Below are 16,775 nucleotides of genomic sequence, written 5' to 3'. Positions count from 1 at the left end.
CAATAATGCTACACTATCAGCAACCCCAAGACCTCAGGGGTGTATAATAAATATTCACTTGTGTCACAGATACGTGGGGTTCAATTGACCTTGGCTGGATTTGGTTGGTATTGCCTAGACTTGTTCATACAACCTGGAGTTCAACAGGTCGTTGAATGATCCAGGATGACCCCAAGTGGGATAACTGAGACAGTTTGGTTCTAGGTGTCTCATCCTCCCTCAGGCATGCTGTCCTGGCAATATCAGAAGAGCACGCCCAATGCACAAGCATTTTTCCAAGCCTCTGCAACCCTTGGGTCAGAGGTAGACTCTTGTTAGAGATGGAAAAGGAGGCTTTCTGGGAATTAAGAGCCAGTCACTTGTTCTCAGGGTTTCCCTGTTTTGACTCTAACATCTTCTCTTTTCTTCTTCTCTTCAGCATGTTTGGTATGGCATACCTCACCTCCAACAGAAAGGAGGGTTACCCTTTGCTAGGTAGGTCGTGGGCCTTGGTTTTTAAATTTCTCTATTGAACTATAACAAAACATACTGAAAAGTATACCAATGATAAATTGGTGGCCTCGTGAATGATCACAAATGAACACATGATCACCATCTACACCAAAAAATAGAAAAATAGCAGTACTGGGGGAAGCCTCACATGCTTTATCTCTCTCCCTTTGCCCAACGTTTTCTAACAGCCTAGATTTCTTAGGCTTGTTTTTAAAATTCATATACATAAAATGATGCATTGTGTAATTACATATGCCTTCTGTTAATCAACAGTGCGTTATGAAATTCATCCGTGTTGTTGTCATTAGTTTTCATTGCCATGTGGTATTCCATTTTAGAAATACACAACCGTTTATCCATTCTGTTGTCATATAACATTTGAGTTGTTTCCAGTTTGGGGTTCTTATGAATAGTGCTGCCATCTTCTTGTACAAGTCTTTTGGTGAACACATATGCATTTCTGTTGATTATATAGGTATGTAGCGGTGAAACTGTCAGGACTAAGAGTACAATTTTGGGAGATAATACCAAATAATTCTCCAAAATGGTTGCATTTATTGATATTTTGACCAACAGCGTTATGAGGGTTCCAATTGCTCCTCATCTTTACCAACCAGTTAGTTTTATGGTTCTCTATAATTTTAACAATTCTGTTGGACTTGTAGTGATAGCTCATTGAGGTTTCCATTTGTATTTCCCTGATGTGGTTGAGCTGCTTTTTCAGATGTTTTTTGACCATCAGACGTGATCTTTTATGAAGGGTCTGCACTCATCTTTTGTCTATTTTTCAACTGGTTTGTATTTTTATTATAGGTCTGTTAGAATTGTTTACATATTCTGGAAATGGGCCCATTGTCATTTGTTTTTACTCTACATAATTTTCCCATTCTGATCTTGCCTTTTTACTCTAATTAATGCTGTATTTTAGTGAACAGAATTTTTTATTTTAATGTAATCCAATTTATCAATCTTTTATTGTTAGTGCTTTTACATATTGTTTAAGAAATCTCTCTTCACCCAACAGTCACGAAGATATTTTTCTAGATTCTCTTCCAGTAATTGTGTTCTACCTTTTACATTTAGGTCTAGGATCCATCTGGCAGTGATGTTTTTGTGATTCTTGGTGACAGGGACCCTACCATAAGAAAGCTAAGTTGAGACTAGACAGGGAATTAGACATAACATGAGGTAGGGACATACCCTCTGAGGGACGAGACCACCATGATGACTGGCCTGTGGATTCTGAAGACGGCCATTTCGAGTGACACTCGTAACTTCCTTCTGTTAGATTTGAACATCCCTAAACGTATCATCATAAATTAAATCCTGACCATGACTGTGTTAGGGAAACTAAGAGGAGGCTCCGTCCCACTCTTTGGGGGAAATGTTAGGACAGAATCTTGACGTCACTGGAGCCTAAAAGAAGGCAACAGTTCCAGAATCGCAAAGGGCACTTGGGCCCCAGTTGCACCACATTCAGGTGGTTTTCAGATTCTGCAACCAAATCATTTCTTGTAAGTCCAGATCCCCAAACTCCTGGAGGCGAGAGACAAGGAGTGCCCACTCTCACCCTCCTCTCAGTCTTTACCTTCCATTCTAGGATGTGCTTCTTGGGATAATGATTGGCAGTGACTGGAAGTCCTAACCCCCTTTTTACAAGGTGGTGGACTCAACACGACTGTCCATTAGAACACACTAATACAATATGCATACTATACTAAATCAGTCTGATCTAGTTGCTCTTTGTCCTGATTCCATAGGTCCACATATCTTTCTTTAAAGCTACAGCCCAAAACAGACTATCAGAGGCTAGGAATATGGGAAACACACTTCTTGTACAAGAGCTCTCGTAAAAGAAATTGTATATGCTGGCTAACAACACAGATGACAGCACAAGTGTAGCTTATACAAAAAGTGGTTTGGCAGGGAGGGTTCAAAACTCCATACAACAGTCCCAGATATTAGGGCCTTGTTTAGATAGAAACAAGGTACATGTATTAGGTTGGTACAAAAGTGATTACAGTTTTGGCATTTATTTTTAGCCTTGTAAACCATAATGACTTTTGCACCAACCTAATACTATAAATCATATTGACTTCACCTCATTTCAGAATCCACAGCTCAAAAGACAATCCATGAGGTCTTCCCTGTATGTGTTCTATATGAACAGAACATAGAGAGCTAGCAGATTCTGCTGGGTGGCCTTCTGGTCTTCATCTTCTGAGTTCTAATGTGAGCCTCAGGACAAAGAAGAACACATCTCACAAAGTTCAAGTTCAGATTCATTTTCAGAAAGGGACTGTTTCACCCAAAAGAAGCAATAAAGTCTGAAGAGTAGTTCTCACTAAACCATACCCAGAAGTTTACATTACCAAGTACACACTTTGTTTCTTTGTACAAAACACCTAAACTTAGAGTAACGGTCTTCACTTCCAGTAGACGTTAGATAACACCTGGATATGGGTTTACTTTGTCAGCGGAGAACAATACGGCCCTCCACAGTAACCGCTCCAGAAAAGGAAGAACAAGCCCCAGATGAATCTCCAGCTCCTTGGACAGAAATTGCCCACTCCTCTGAAACTGCAGTTCTGCCAGTTTCTTCCTATCCGTCTGGGTTTCAAAGACTGTGGGCTGAGTTTCAGATTTTAGTCAGGGCGTCCTATTACATAATATTTAAAAACACACACACGAAACGTAACAGTGACAGAGTTGTGACCCAATGTGACTTTTATTTTCTTCTATTCCTTTTCTAAGTTTTCCATATTTTCTACAAGAGCATGTGTTACATTTATAATCAGAAAATAAAAAACAACCTACAATTTATTTTTACTAAAAATTTAGGTTGGTCTTATGATAGGAGTCATCTACCCATGATTTTAAGAAGGAAACTGAATTTTCTTATCACTGATAATGCTGCTCATAGTCCTGAGATAAGTATAATTTCTCATTTTCTTCACAGAATCAGAAATAAAATATTCTATCCATAATTATTCAACATAGGAACTCTATAACACATGTATTTCCTAATGTAATAATGTATAGATTATTTCTACTGTGTTACAGAAAAAAAAAGAAAAAGGAAAGGAAAATGAGAATTAAAGTCAGCTAGCCCTGGTTTAATTCCTGGCTATGTAATCTAAGCAAATCTTAGTTCTCCGCACTAAAATTAAATGGACATTATAATGAACACTTTCCCTCACAGCATGTGGGAATCAAATAAAACTGAAAACACAAACCACATTGGAAACTGGAAAGCTCTAAAGAAAGATTTCAAATTGTTTTGAAGTGCACGGGACCTCAAGAAAGTCCATGAGCAATGCCGTGGCAATCCCAGAGGTCTTCTTAGACGTGGTATCATGACGTGATTTTTTTTTTTAATATCTCCAGACAGTTTTATGTTGACTGGGTTTGCTCCTTTTTTAAAAAATAAAAATGACAGGGCGTGATGAGGAGATCAAATACTTCATGAGCACTATGAGAGAATTTTTGATAAGCAACTGCAGCCGAGTCCTCATGTACGAAGGATTGCCGGGATATGGAAAAAGCCAGATACTTATGGAAATTGAGAGACTGGCCCAAAGTAAGAACCACAGGTGAGTGTCTTACAATGACTGCTTCTTATGAACCCAGAGACTCCTGATGTCCCTAAGAGTTTCATCTATTTTAATACTTGTCCCTTTAATAGTATAATTTGCCTTATGCAAACTACCCACAACCTGTCTAGTATTACTGGGTGCCCTTGTGCTAAATAAATAACTGATGATAAACATATTGAACCAAGAAAATGAGAAGCTGGGCTGATTCCTGGAGGTTCTGGTTTAATGCCATGGGAGGCTTGGAATCGATATTTTAAAGCTTCCTAAGTAACTCCAGAGTGCAGACAGGTTGAGAGCAACTGGTACAGAGGCTGAGACCACGGCTAGATTGGGTCTGCAGAACAAACACATACATTTATCCAGCTAGCTGTCAGAGAATCACTGGTTCAACCCCTGTAGCCTGTGTGGGGGCAGAGAATGCAGGCCTCTGGACTTCTCAGGAAGGCAAAGCTGACGTACTTACTGCATGCTGCTCGTCTGCGTTCATATCATGAAAGCCGTGAGGACTCTCTTGGGGACAACGCATCTGGCACCGTCACAACGCGATGATCAGAATGGTATTTAATAACCGTGATGGTGACTAAGGTGGTGGCTCACGTCCTTTCACCACCTAACCTGAAGGCTGCAAGGGACGGTGCTTGTTAACCTTCCGTTATTTTAATTTGTATTTCTACTTGTTTTTAATGTCAGGCCTGAGAGAGGTCAGTGTCAAAATGTCTTTAACATCACTAGGGCGGTCACTCATAACCACCAGAAGACATTCATTCATTCATTCATTCATTCATTCATTCATTCATCCCGTCACTTAATGAGTAACTGCTGTATAGGTTCCAGGAACTGTTAAGTGCTGTCTTCGTTTGCTACAGATGCTGTCACAACAGTACCACACACTGGGTGGCTTACTCAACAGAAATTGATCATGATAATTGATAATTGATAACACCTGGTAATGTCTCTGAGTCCTAGAAGCTAGAAGTTCAAGGTCAAGGTGTCATCAGGGTTACTTCTTCTGACAGCTGCGAGGGAAAATCTGTCCCATGCCTTTCCCCCAAGCTTCTGGTGATTTGTGGGCAATTGTTGGTGTTTCTCTAGGAAAATTTAACCTTTATTATTTTCAAAAAATATATATAAAAACTCTCTTCTGATTCTTGACTTCTTATAAACAGGACTATTGCTATCGCGTTGACTAAGGTCAGCTTCCATCAAAATTTTTATACCATCCAGATTCTCATGGCCAACGTACTAGGTCTGGATACTTGTAAACATTACAAAGAACGACAGAGCAACCTTCAAAATAAAGTCAAGACCTTGTTGGATGAAAAGTTCTACTGTCTTTTTAATGACATTTTCCATGTCCAGGTAACTACCTGATATTAGACTTCCACAAGAAATAGTGATGGGGCAGGTGTAGCAACTCCTGCCTGATGTTTTATGACTTAGCACGTGTGTGGTCTTTATTATCCTTTTCTTTTCTCAACTGGAGAATCTGGGTGGTGAGGAAACGGCTCCCAACCCTCCCTGAATGATCATCCACCTTCCTGAGACATATTGGAGGTATCCAGAAATACCACGCTCAAGAAAATCCACATGCCACCCACTGATTATTTTTCTCACCTTTCCATCATAGCTACACATTATTAGCTAATCTGGAGCATAAAGTCCTTCTGCTCCCACTGCCAGTGTAAAGGCGAGTGCCCCCTGTTCTTTTCTGTATCACAACGTTCAATGACATAGGGTATTGGAACTGGAAAGGACGCTACAGATTATCTAATACATGAGGATTTTAAGGCACAGAACAGTTAAGTGATTTTCCCCAAGTCACACAGCGAGTGTAGTTCTCTTTGCTATTTTCCCATACTAACAGTCTCATCATTCTTTACACAGTTCCCTATTTCACGAGCGGTTTCCACGATGAGCACCTTGAGGAGGCAAAAGGAATTGGAAGCATTGTTTATGAAGATCTTGAAGCAAGTAAGAACATCTGTGGGTCAAGTAATGGGGGCTAGACAACTGGGCAGCTCACCGCAAAGGTAGGTGGCCTGAGGCATTCAGACTCTGCTGGCAAGAGGCTTTTATCCTAACGCGTTTCCTTCTCCTCCACCCTTCCAAACCTTGAGCTAAGGGTCTGTTCAGAAAGTAGCTGTACTGAATGGAGTCCCTTGCCATTACTCCTGGGAGTTTGACCTCTCCTTTGGTTTCTTCATCCGTATGAGATGCAGCTTATCTACGTGGTTATGTATAGATGCAGGCTCTGTAGTCAGTCTACCAGCTTGGAACCCTTTGGCCTATCACTCGCTACCTGGGTAACCTTGAGCAAGTGACTTAACCTGTCTGTGCTTTCGTGTTATCATCTATAAAACCGGGAAATAATCGTACCTAGCTCACAGGGCTGTGATGCTTAAATGACTAGATTACATATAAAACATTTAGAACAGTGCCTCTTTCATCAGAAACACACAACCGATATGAGCTCTCTCTGAGTAATCTCACGACCACCACAATGTTGTTGATGACCAAATCTGTACTCCAGTCTCTCTTACAAGCACCAGAACCGTATTTTCAAGAACCTTCTATGTATTCCACGTGGGTGCAGTAACTCCAGCTCAGTTTCGTGTCTCATTGTAAATTTTTTTTTTCCTGCTCCGATGCCCATTCTTCCTCGTTCTGATCCTGACATCCTGGTCCTTGATTTAGTGAGAGGCAAATTCATTCGCGCATCACTGAAAGTTACCCGTGCTCCCTTCCTCACCAGTGGGCACATCTACACATCGACTCAGTTGCCAGGTCCTCCTGTTTCTCCCTTGGGCTGTCTCTGGAATCTTCGGTGCTCTGTTCCCTGCTGTAGTTCAGGCTCTGTCTCCTTCTGGACCGTTGCTGTAACTTTCCAACCGATCCCTGCACCTCACACCTCTCCGCTCCAATTCATCCTCCCTAGAACAGTCAGCATCTGTGCAAACCACACCAGCCTGCACTTTATACTCTCCCAATAATTCCTGATGCTAGTGAGATAAAAGCCAAGATTGTTTTGTTTTGTTTTGTTTTGTTTTGTTTTGTTTTAACCTGGAGAAATGCTACTTGTCTTTCAATGGCATCTCTTTGATGAGAGCTCCCCAAATCACTAGGCATAACTAATTCCTCTTCCACCATGTTTCTGTAACACTTCGAACATATTTCTGATTATATTTACCCACTGTATTGCAATTTGCTACGACTTACCTGTGTGCCTCTCGCCCTCAGGAGATGTGAGCTTCTTTAGGCCTGGGAGCCCCTTACTCATGTTTGTATCACTGCTGACCAGCAGAGTGACTGGTACATAACAAACGGTCACAAGTTTGTGGCATTATATCAAGTTTATAATCAAACGTCCTCTTCTCCACTCAGGCAAATAAGCGAGGCAATATCAGTAGTTGTTGGATGTCAAACTTTGGCCTGCTTACATCACAAGTATCCAGGAAGCTCCTTTAATAACATGGAGCTGTGAGTTCCACCCCTAAAGATTCGACAGAGCTAGAGTTGGGCTCAGGCGTCTGATGAGCTGGTTGCTTTTATTTTTGGTTGTGATGCACTATCTGGTTTGGAAACTGCTACTAAAGCTGTGCTTGAACTATATATAGGCTGTGACGACAATCTGGATCATTGACTCTTGGTGTGGCTTGGGCAAGTTACTTAACTTCTCTGTGCCTAAATTCTCTCAGTAGAGAGACTCGATTAGTAACATCTCCTACGAGTGTTATGAGGATTAAATGAATTAATTTGTGTAAAGAGCATCACAGCTCTGGGAACACCGTGGATGCAAGGTAAATGCTGGCTGTTATCCACATTCGAGAGAATCCAAGTCAATCTCCTCGTTTTAAATATGAAGAAACTGGGGCCAATAATGGAATGTTGAAGTCAGGCTTTTTGTGTTCCTGATTTACTCTCTTTAATTCACAAATTATGCACTGAACAATGCCATTAATCGAAATGTTCTCGGGGTCCAGGGAGAGCTACATTTCCCATAACACAATGGGGCTGTCAGAGGAAACTTAGGTACATGTGATAAGGCAGATTATAACACCTGATAATAATTGTCTTATGAGGTTTGAAATTTTAAAGTAGCCTTTGCTACTTTTGTTTATAAAAACATAGAGGAAAAGAACAGGCAACCCAGTCTCTTCTCAGAGGGAGCCGATAGAAGCCGAGAGCAGTTCAGAGCAGAGTGGGGCAGGTTTTTTTCTGTTTAGACACGTCACACTAACACGTAAGGACACTGTATCCCCAGCACCGAGAAGAGTACCTGACCCTAACAGAGGACCAGTAAATGCTTAATGAGTGAGTAAATAATTCAGACTAGTTAGGGGAAGGTAGTCTACACAAGAAAAGGGATGCATTCTCTGTTTAAAGTGTAACATATACCATGGTTCAAGCTGGAACAGCACACACGGCCAGCAGACAAGGGCTCGATCAGTGCCCTGCAGGCTGAGGACCCAGCACGCAGGCCCGTGTGTGCTCAGGCAGGACGTGCTAAGTCCATGTTGGTCGAGGAAATGTCAAGTAGATTGCCCCCCGAGACCATCATCTGTTAGTAGATTAAAATGATATGTAGGAAACATCAGTTATTTTTATGTAACATGCTTTTGCTTGGCTACAGCCCCATCTGTCCTACAAATAGGCAATGTCTTTCACAAAGATTTGACCAAGGAAGAGTCCATTCCAGCCAGCTCTGTCCCAATTGCCATCAATTCCAAGTTAGTGGAATCTAAATTACTACAAAGTTATTGGAAAGGCAAGATTGAACTCAGCACCGCAGAACCAATGTATACACACATGCATCCCCGTACACATGTATAAAACCACAGTCCTACAGCGTTTTCCTTCCTGTGTCTCTGCCTGGTCCAGACAGTGAAAGAGAAAAGGATTATTTTCATCATCGATGAGTGCCAGTTTGTGGATTCGGCCTCCTGGGCCTTCCTGGAGGAGCTCATCCGGACCGTTCCTGTCTTCATCATCATGTCGCTGTCCCCCTTCCTGGACATGCCCTGTGCCGCTGCCAACACCATCATGAAGAACCGGAACACCACCTACATCACCCTGGGCGCCGTGCAGCCAAAGGACATCCGCAACAAGGTCTGCCTGGACCTCAACATTAGCGGCATCCCCAAAGAACTGAACTCGTGAGTAACCTGCTTCTGTGCCGAGGTCTTGGCACCGGCGTTCATGGCCCAGGGCCAGACTTCACCAGGGTCCTTAAGATGCGGGCAAGTGGCTGGTCCCGCCTTCCCAAGGGGCCGTTCCCCACGTGCGGTAGGAGGGGTGCTGCTCCCCGTTTCCTCCTTGCGACGGCCCCTGTCACGCCTCTCAGACTTGGCTTAGTGACATCACTTTTCTTTCCCTTTCCTCATACTGGGTGTGGGTGTATTCGCATCTGTCCTCAGTCAGGATATCGTCATGGGCAAGGGACACGAAAGGCAAACAGGTAAACCAGAAAGACCACACCTGCAGCCAGGCAAGGGCCTCCTCGGCTGGCGGTGATGCGGTCTGCCGCTGGGGCTGTGTCCACGCAGGCTGAAGGCCGGCTCTCAGTCAGTGCTCCCTGAGCCTCTGGGCGATTCCTCCCGGGGGCTTGACAGCAAGGCCCTGAACGACTCGGACAGCACCCCTCTGCCTCGAAGGAGGCTGCCTTGCTTCTGAAAGAGCTGTCTTGGGCCTCATCTTGTGTACGATACCTCCAGGTGTGACTGTGGCACGCTCTCTCCCTCTGTCTCTCTGTCACTCTGTCTCCCTTTCTCTGTATGTATGTATGTATGCATATGTATGTGTATACACATGTACATACATGCAGGTATATGTGTGTACACACTACATATATGCATGTACATACATGTATGTACATATATGCATTTACCTTTTGATCTAGGAATGCATCTCAAAGATATGTTGAAAATATGAAGTGTCATACGAACAAAGTTCTTATTGAGGCATTATTTGTATAAGTATGCCCATCTCTAAGGGGATAGGTAGAATCACAAAGAAAAACAAACGAGAACGATCTCGCCATATGGAGGGATGACCTGGGATGGTCACATTGTTAAGTGGAAAAACAAGGTGCAGCCCCATGTGCAGAATGCACAGCATGCTGTCTTTCCTGGAAGGAAGGGGTGACATTCGTATGTGTGTGCATTTGTTTGTAGTTTCTAAAAGAAACATTGAAAGGATAAACCAGCAACTAATTAAAATGGTTACTTATAAGGCGAGGAAGGGAAGCAAGACTGAGGATATATCTTATTACATAGTTTTGGCTTTGGAAAGATGTCAAATGTTTTGCATGGTTTTTAAAAATGGAAGGAAAAAGGAATCCCTAAAAACGAGAAACCGAAACCAGTGGAGAACGAAAAGAGAATTTTCAAGTGATTGAGAAGACACAAAAAGTTTTCCTTCCTGAAAGATGGGTTTTCGACGTGAATAGATTACCTTGTTTTCACTACAGGTACCTGGTAGAGGGAAGCTGTGGGATCCCATTTTACTGTGAAGAATTGCTGAAAAACCTCGAGCATCACAGGGTCCTCGTTTTCCAGCCGATGGAGTCTGAGGAAAAGGCAAATGTGACCTGGAATAACCTGTTCAGTAAGTCTCCCAGCAATGGTTCTTTCTCACTCTGTTCTTCTGCTGAGAGGGTGGCTAGAAAGAAAGAAAGGGGGAAAGAAATGAAGTATGTCTTGACATACAAGAGACCCGTGAAGATTGAAAAGGTATTGTCTCTTCCATGAAAGGAGAGAGTATAAAGATGGAATTAAAATAAAATTTTGGCTTGAAAGTCAGGGGTCCAGAGTTCCCATGCCACATATGCCATTTAACTACTGATATTTTGGAACTAGTCACAACCTTCATTGGTAGGTACCTGCTATAAAATGGGGGTAAAAGAACTCAAATCCTTTTTCATTTTTCACTCAACAAACATCTACCGAGAGCATCCATCAGTTTTCACCATTAAGTATCCTGTTAGCTGTAGGTTGTTTTGTAGATGCTCTTTATCAAGTTGAGAAAGTTCCTTTCTATTTCTATTTTTTTCTGAGCGTTTTTATCATGAACGAGTGTTGAGTTTTGTCAGATGACTTTCTGCACAGATTGTGATGATTATGTGAATTTTCTTTTCTATTAATGTGGTGGATTACATTGATTGGCTTTCAAATATTGAACCAGCCTCACATCCCTGGATAACTCCACCTAGTCACGTTCTATTATTATTTTTATATATTGCTGAATTCGATTTGCTTAATACTGTATTAAGGATTTTTGCGTCTACATTCATGAGGGATATTGTTGTGTAGTTCCCTCCCTTCCTTCCTCCTTCCCTCCTTTCTTTCTTTCTACTTTTTTTTTATCTGACTTTGTCATCAAGAAAGACTGACTCAACAGACAAGAGACTAGGAGAGGCAAGACTGTGTAAGAAACTATAATAATGGAACGTCGAGAAGTGACGATGGGTAGGACAGTGGCTTATCTCCAGTGCTGCACAGTCTCATCCAGAAAGTAGAGGCGGAGGGAACACTTCCCAATTCATAAAACGAACAATCTTCCATGCCCTATTCTATACTTACCTCTCCTACATGCTGCTTCCAGTATTACCTTCCTAAAAGTAAGTAGTTGGATGAATACTATGCCCTCTTCAGAAACCGATGATAGTTCCGCACTGTCTATGAAATACAGTTCAGACTTCAGAGTGTGAAGGTAATGTCCTCCACTCTGTGCTCCCAGACTCTCTCCAGTGCACCTCCCTTTCCCACTCTCCATGCACTCATTTCCTTAGTCCCCTAACTTGCCTACTGCTCAGTGGCTTCTGTGCCTTTGCATTGATTGCCCCCCTGCTTTCCACTTCGAATACCCCTTGATGCTTCAAGGTTCAACCAAAATACTTCCTCCTCCAGGAAGCGGTTCTGAATCCACCAAGTCTGGAGTAATTGCTCTTTCTCCTCCGTTCCCACACCAGATTACTCTTTGCTCTTTTGCTCTTAAATCACTCTTCTTAGTATTATGATTAGCTGTCTGTCTAATCATTATGATACTATAACACTGCTAATCCATGATTAGTAGTATTACTTGGTTAGCTGCCTGTCTCATAGATTTGAAGACCCTGGAGGGCATCGTTCACATTTACCGCCTTCGCAGGCAGTGGTGGATAAGTCTGCACTGTGCCGATGGGAGCGTTCCGACGCCTGCAGTTCACGCCCACTCACATGGCGCTCACTTACCGCCTGGCAGTCTAGCTCTTTGTGGACAGACCTTCTCTCTCCAGGAGATGAGCAACTCAGTCATGTTCACCTTCATATTCTCACATCACCTTATCACAGCATCTTGCAACTCAAGTGTTACATGAATGACTCGGGGGTGGGGGAAATAAATAATGCATTTGGGAGTACCAGGAGACAAAACTAATAGGCGAGTTTCCTGTTCAAACCTCACCATTTTTAATATCTCTTGCTGATACAAACCATGTCATAAGTAGAGCACCGTCTCCCCATGAATATGTTTGCTCCTGAGTGGAGGTATTTGAATGTCGTGCAAGTGTACGTTACCATATACTATACTATACTATAATATATGATTATCCTGACAATCTTTGATCAAATTGTTGTAAAAGTGCTTACTGTGGCAGACTTCCAATAGTTATTGACAAATCCTTTTGGGGCAGGGGGCAGAACATCTTTTGAGTAAATTTAGATTTTCATCTATTGGTTTTACTTAAAACACAGTATTCCAGAATATTTGGTGAGCCAACACTCATCTCGTCCTGCTCTTTCTCACGTGAGCTCCATCTCAAAGTCTGTTGGAAAATCCGGATAACGACAATGACTTTACTTTTCTTCCCTTTTCTCTCCCTATAGAGAATTATACTAAGCTAACAGAGGGATTAAAAACAGCTACTCTCCGTGATGATAAGGAGATTAAAGAAGTCTGTAACCTCACTGGTGATGTCAGACTGAAAAACTTGTCACCACCAGCATCCTTAAAAGGTAAAGACAACTTGACCTGGTGTTCATTTGCAAGGAACTAGACACCCCCTCACCCCCATTTTTGCTTCCTCTAGGACGACTATCTAAAAAAGAAGAAAGGACGATAGTAAGACTGGGGTTGTTTTCCGTTGCCCCAGGCAGTGGGAAGGCTCCACTCTAGGCTTGGCTGTTCTGCTTCTAATTAGGAGCCAGCTTCCCGCTCTGCATATTCTGGAGCCTGATTTGAACAGGTTTCTTCAACTGCGCAACAGAATGAGGGATAGTCCATTTTCAATTAAACAGACAACAAACAACGAAAGAGAAAATGTAATACTGAAGCATTTTCTGCCATCTACTTTCATAAGAAATGACAAGGGCATTTATATCAGAGGCGTATCATTATTCTTTCAAGGAAAACTAACTTGAAGGCAGTTCTCCTATGCATTCAGCTCTGACTCATGCCTTCTATCAAGAACTTCACATGTTCTGAAGGATGACCTAAGAATGCCTCAAGGTTATCAGTCCCCAAAAGAATGTCTAGCTCTCTTTTGTGGTTTCATTCCCTGTGCCTACTAAAGTTGGACGGTGGGCGAGCTTAGCCTCTGTCGTGTTCGGTAGAAGAGTTGGAAAGTTCTCATTTTGTCCCTGATGAGGGTGGTGTCACGGAGGGACATCGTGGTCAAGATGTCCCGGAAGCCACATGCTATGGTGCTGAGCCTAGATGGAAAGTTGGGACTGGAGCTAGGAACTGAGACTTTGTCATAAGCATAGACAGGGAATGGATTGTCAAGAGAATAGAGGGAGCCCTGGGGAAGATGGAGAGCATCCTTCCTGCTAGGCCCCAGGAGGAAGGCTAGCCAGTGAAGAAGGTAGAGGAGGACCAGCTCGAGAGGTCAGCACAGAACCCAGAACATGGATGGCAGGCCCACCATGACCCCTCTTCTCCTCACAAACTCTTGTTCACACTTGACCACAACGTCAGGACACCTTGAAATAGCTCTTATCTGTGTCTGGCCATTGTGCCACGCGTGTTTTTAGACCATAGCATCTGCCTTTCTGTGCTCCCAGCACAAGGGCCATCTGTGAAGCAGGCGCTAAGCAAACACTTGTTCTGGCTTGGCTGGGCTGGCTGCCTGTGAACAAGAACTGTAGAGGAGGAAGGTATGTGACAAAACGCCCTCTGTGTGGCTTCCACCCGCAGAAATCTCTCTGGTACAGCTGGATAGCATGAGCCTTTCCCACCAGATGCTGGTGAGGTGTGCCGCCATCATCGGCCTGACCTTCACCCCCGACTTGTTGTTTGAGATTCTTCCTTGTTGGAACTTGAAGATGATGATCAAGGCCCTGGCCATGCTCGTGAAATCCAACATCTTTTACTGTTTCCGGAACGGCAAGGAGCTGCGCATGGCTCTGAAGCAGAACGCGGCTTCGTTTGAGGTGCACTACCGCTCCCTGTCTCTGAAGCCCACGGAAGGAATACGTGAGTAGAGCCTGGGTGGCCCCGTGTGTCCTTTCAGGGACAGCACTGCGGGGCTCCCGCGGCGGGAGGCCGGGCTGAGAGCCCTGTCTGTCCTCTGCAGCCCACGGTCCTCAGGAAGAGCTCCAGGAACTGGAAAGCGAGGTGATCGAGTGCCACATCTTCCGGTTCTGCAGGCCGGTGATGCAGAAGACAGCCTACGAGCTGTGGCTGAAGGACCAGAAGAAGGCCATGCACTTGAAGTGCGCCTGCTTCTTAGAAGAAAATGCCCACAAGTGCAACCGCTGCCGCAGTGGGGACTTCATTCCCTACCACCACTTCACGGTGGACATTCGGCTCAACACCCTGGACATGGACACCATCAGGAAGATGGCCAAGACCCAGGGATTTAAAGGTACAGTTCACATTACTCCAGTCCTAATGCGGCCTAACCGGTCCTGGGCCACGTGGCGACTGAAACCTAGAGGGAGTGGCTCTGGGCCTCAGGGATGCCTCGTCCCCCAGGGCCGGGCCACCCTGAGGGAGGAGTGGGAGAGAGTGGGGCAGGGCTGAGCAGGCCAGGCCTCCAAAAAGGCCTGGGGCTCAGGACAGGGATTTAAGACCATCTGTGAAGCAAAAGTGAGAAAGTTACAAACCGGCCATCTGACCTGGGAAAACAGAGGATTCAGGGGTATAGGATTCAAGGGCCCCAGGGCTCAGTCCCCACAGACATGATGGATGCCAGACTGAGGGCAGCAGCGCCCAGTCCAGCCCTCATCGTGGGTGGCCAGGGAGCAGCCCATCGCCTTGGTGATTATGGCTAAGCCTGGCTGGGACAGCAGAGGCGACAATGAGAGGATTCCTGTATTATAAGAATATCAAAAATTGGGAAGAAATGCATGTAAAGTGCCTTGCACATAGTAGGTACAAAATAAATATTGTCATTCGTTCTCCATTTTACATGCATTCTTATTTGCTCCTCATATCAACCCTTCAAGGCGGAGGGATCTTTGCATTTTATACATGAGAACATCAAGGTTCTGGAAAATTAAAAACTTGTGCAACACCACAGAACAAATGATAGACTTTATTCAATGCCAGGTCAAGGTAATTCCCAAGCTCATGCTGTGCCCATTCCACCTTAGCTTCCCAAAGTGCAGGTTTGGGCTTTTCGGGAATACGGGCCAAGGAGATTGGAAGAGGTTCACAGATGCAGTGTTAGGTACGAAGCAGAGTGAGGACGGTGATTCCCTGTCAGTTCTCTCTCAGCACTTGATCAAGGAGAAAGCAGCTTGGCGCTAACACAGTTAGTGGTTCAAGCGTATCATTGGCAGCGCGCTAACACTGGCCAATCTCCCTTTTTAAAAAAGAGCAATGAGGCTTTAGCTCACGAGCCTCATATGGGGAGAGGCTACATGTGCAGGTTGCAAGTCCCCTGAGGGCTTGGGCACAAAGACAGTGCGACTTCGCAGTAGTCTCTGCCCATTGGGGCAGGGAAGCGTCAAGAGAATGTACACACAGCGAGCCTACTGTTTATTACTAGTGTTTACTATATTCCCCCATATGCGTTACATTTTTCCAAAATGGTCAATATGTTTTTTTAAGTACTATTATAAAAGTAGCATAGGTGTGACATGATGTTGGAATTGAAATTTGTACCAAGCACTGAAATACCGTGGATGCTGCAAACAAAAGTGAGATACATAGACGGAAGAAGAGAACTTACAAAGGAAATAGCTGAGAATCAGTTAGAATCTCGGATCCGTCATCCACATCCCAGACATACACATGACGAAGTGTGTGGAAAGGGCCAGGATTTGTGAAGAGATTTCTTGGGGGAGAACCCATGAGGATCGCTGTGCTCTCAAGTTGGTCGCTTCCTTCATCACCTCAACCCTAACAAGGTGTCTCCCTGGGGGTCTGTTAGAGGACACAGAGGACAGGGCATGCTTCACCTTTAAGAAGGTTAGAGTGGCCTGTGGCGGCACTGGGATCAACCTGCCCGCCCAGAGTTTGGGAGAGGATGTGTGAGGATTTTTCATGGGTCTGTACTTAAGGGTAGATGTCAGGCCTTAGAGATATACAACTGAAAGTCAGTGGCATATGGATGGAATTCAAGATCAAGGGCAGATGAAATTACTGAGAAAGAAATGTGGATGGAGAAGGGGACCCAGGACGAAACTGAGGCTTACCAATGTTTGGAATGTTGGTGGAGGAATCAGCCATCGACGGAGGGAACCGAGGGAATAGGTGTTACAAAGG

At 44.0% G+C, this 16,775-nt stretch overlaps 1 protein-coding gene across 5 annotated transcripts in view; it reads left to right on the top strand.

The window, feature by feature from the left end:
- ADCY10 (adenylate cyclase 10) overlaps positions 1–16,775 on the top strand; it is a 73,912-nt gene that overhangs the window by 16,564 nt on the left and 40,573 nt on the right. For all 5 annotated transcript variants that reach the window (XR_016022699.1, XR_016022700.1, XM_088801549.1 and 2 more), the window contains exons 12-20: positions 419–474; positions 3,932–4,085; positions 5,255–5,447; positions 5,973–6,059; positions 8,967–9,241; positions 10,555–10,691; positions 12,950–13,078; positions 14,259–14,537; positions 14,638–14,928. Coding sequence is in view for 3 of the 5 variants with exons in the window: in XM_088801549.1 (XP_088657675.1) it covers positions 419–474; positions 3,932–4,085; positions 5,255–5,447; positions 5,973–6,059; positions 8,967–9,241; positions 10,555–10,691; positions 12,950–13,078; positions 14,259–14,537; positions 14,638–14,928 (1,601 nt within the window). In the remaining 2 variants the exon portion in view is untranslated. The remainder of the gene's footprint in view (positions 1–418; positions 475–3,931; positions 4,086–5,254; positions 5,448–5,972; positions 6,060–8,966; positions 9,242–10,554; positions 10,692–12,949; positions 13,079–14,258; positions 14,538–14,637; positions 14,929–16,775) is intronic.

This window comes from Rhinolophus sinicus, chromosome 11, assembly GCF_057876585.1.
Source record: "Rhinolophus sinicus isolate RSI-liver-muscle chromosome 11, RSI-T2T, whole genome shotgun sequence".
NCBI classification, from domain to species: domain Eukaryota; kingdom Metazoa; phylum Chordata; class Mammalia; order Chiroptera; family Rhinolophidae; genus Rhinolophus; species Rhinolophus sinicus.
Note: the sequence above shows the minus strand (reverse complement) of the source record. Positions and strands in the feature narration are given on the sequence as shown.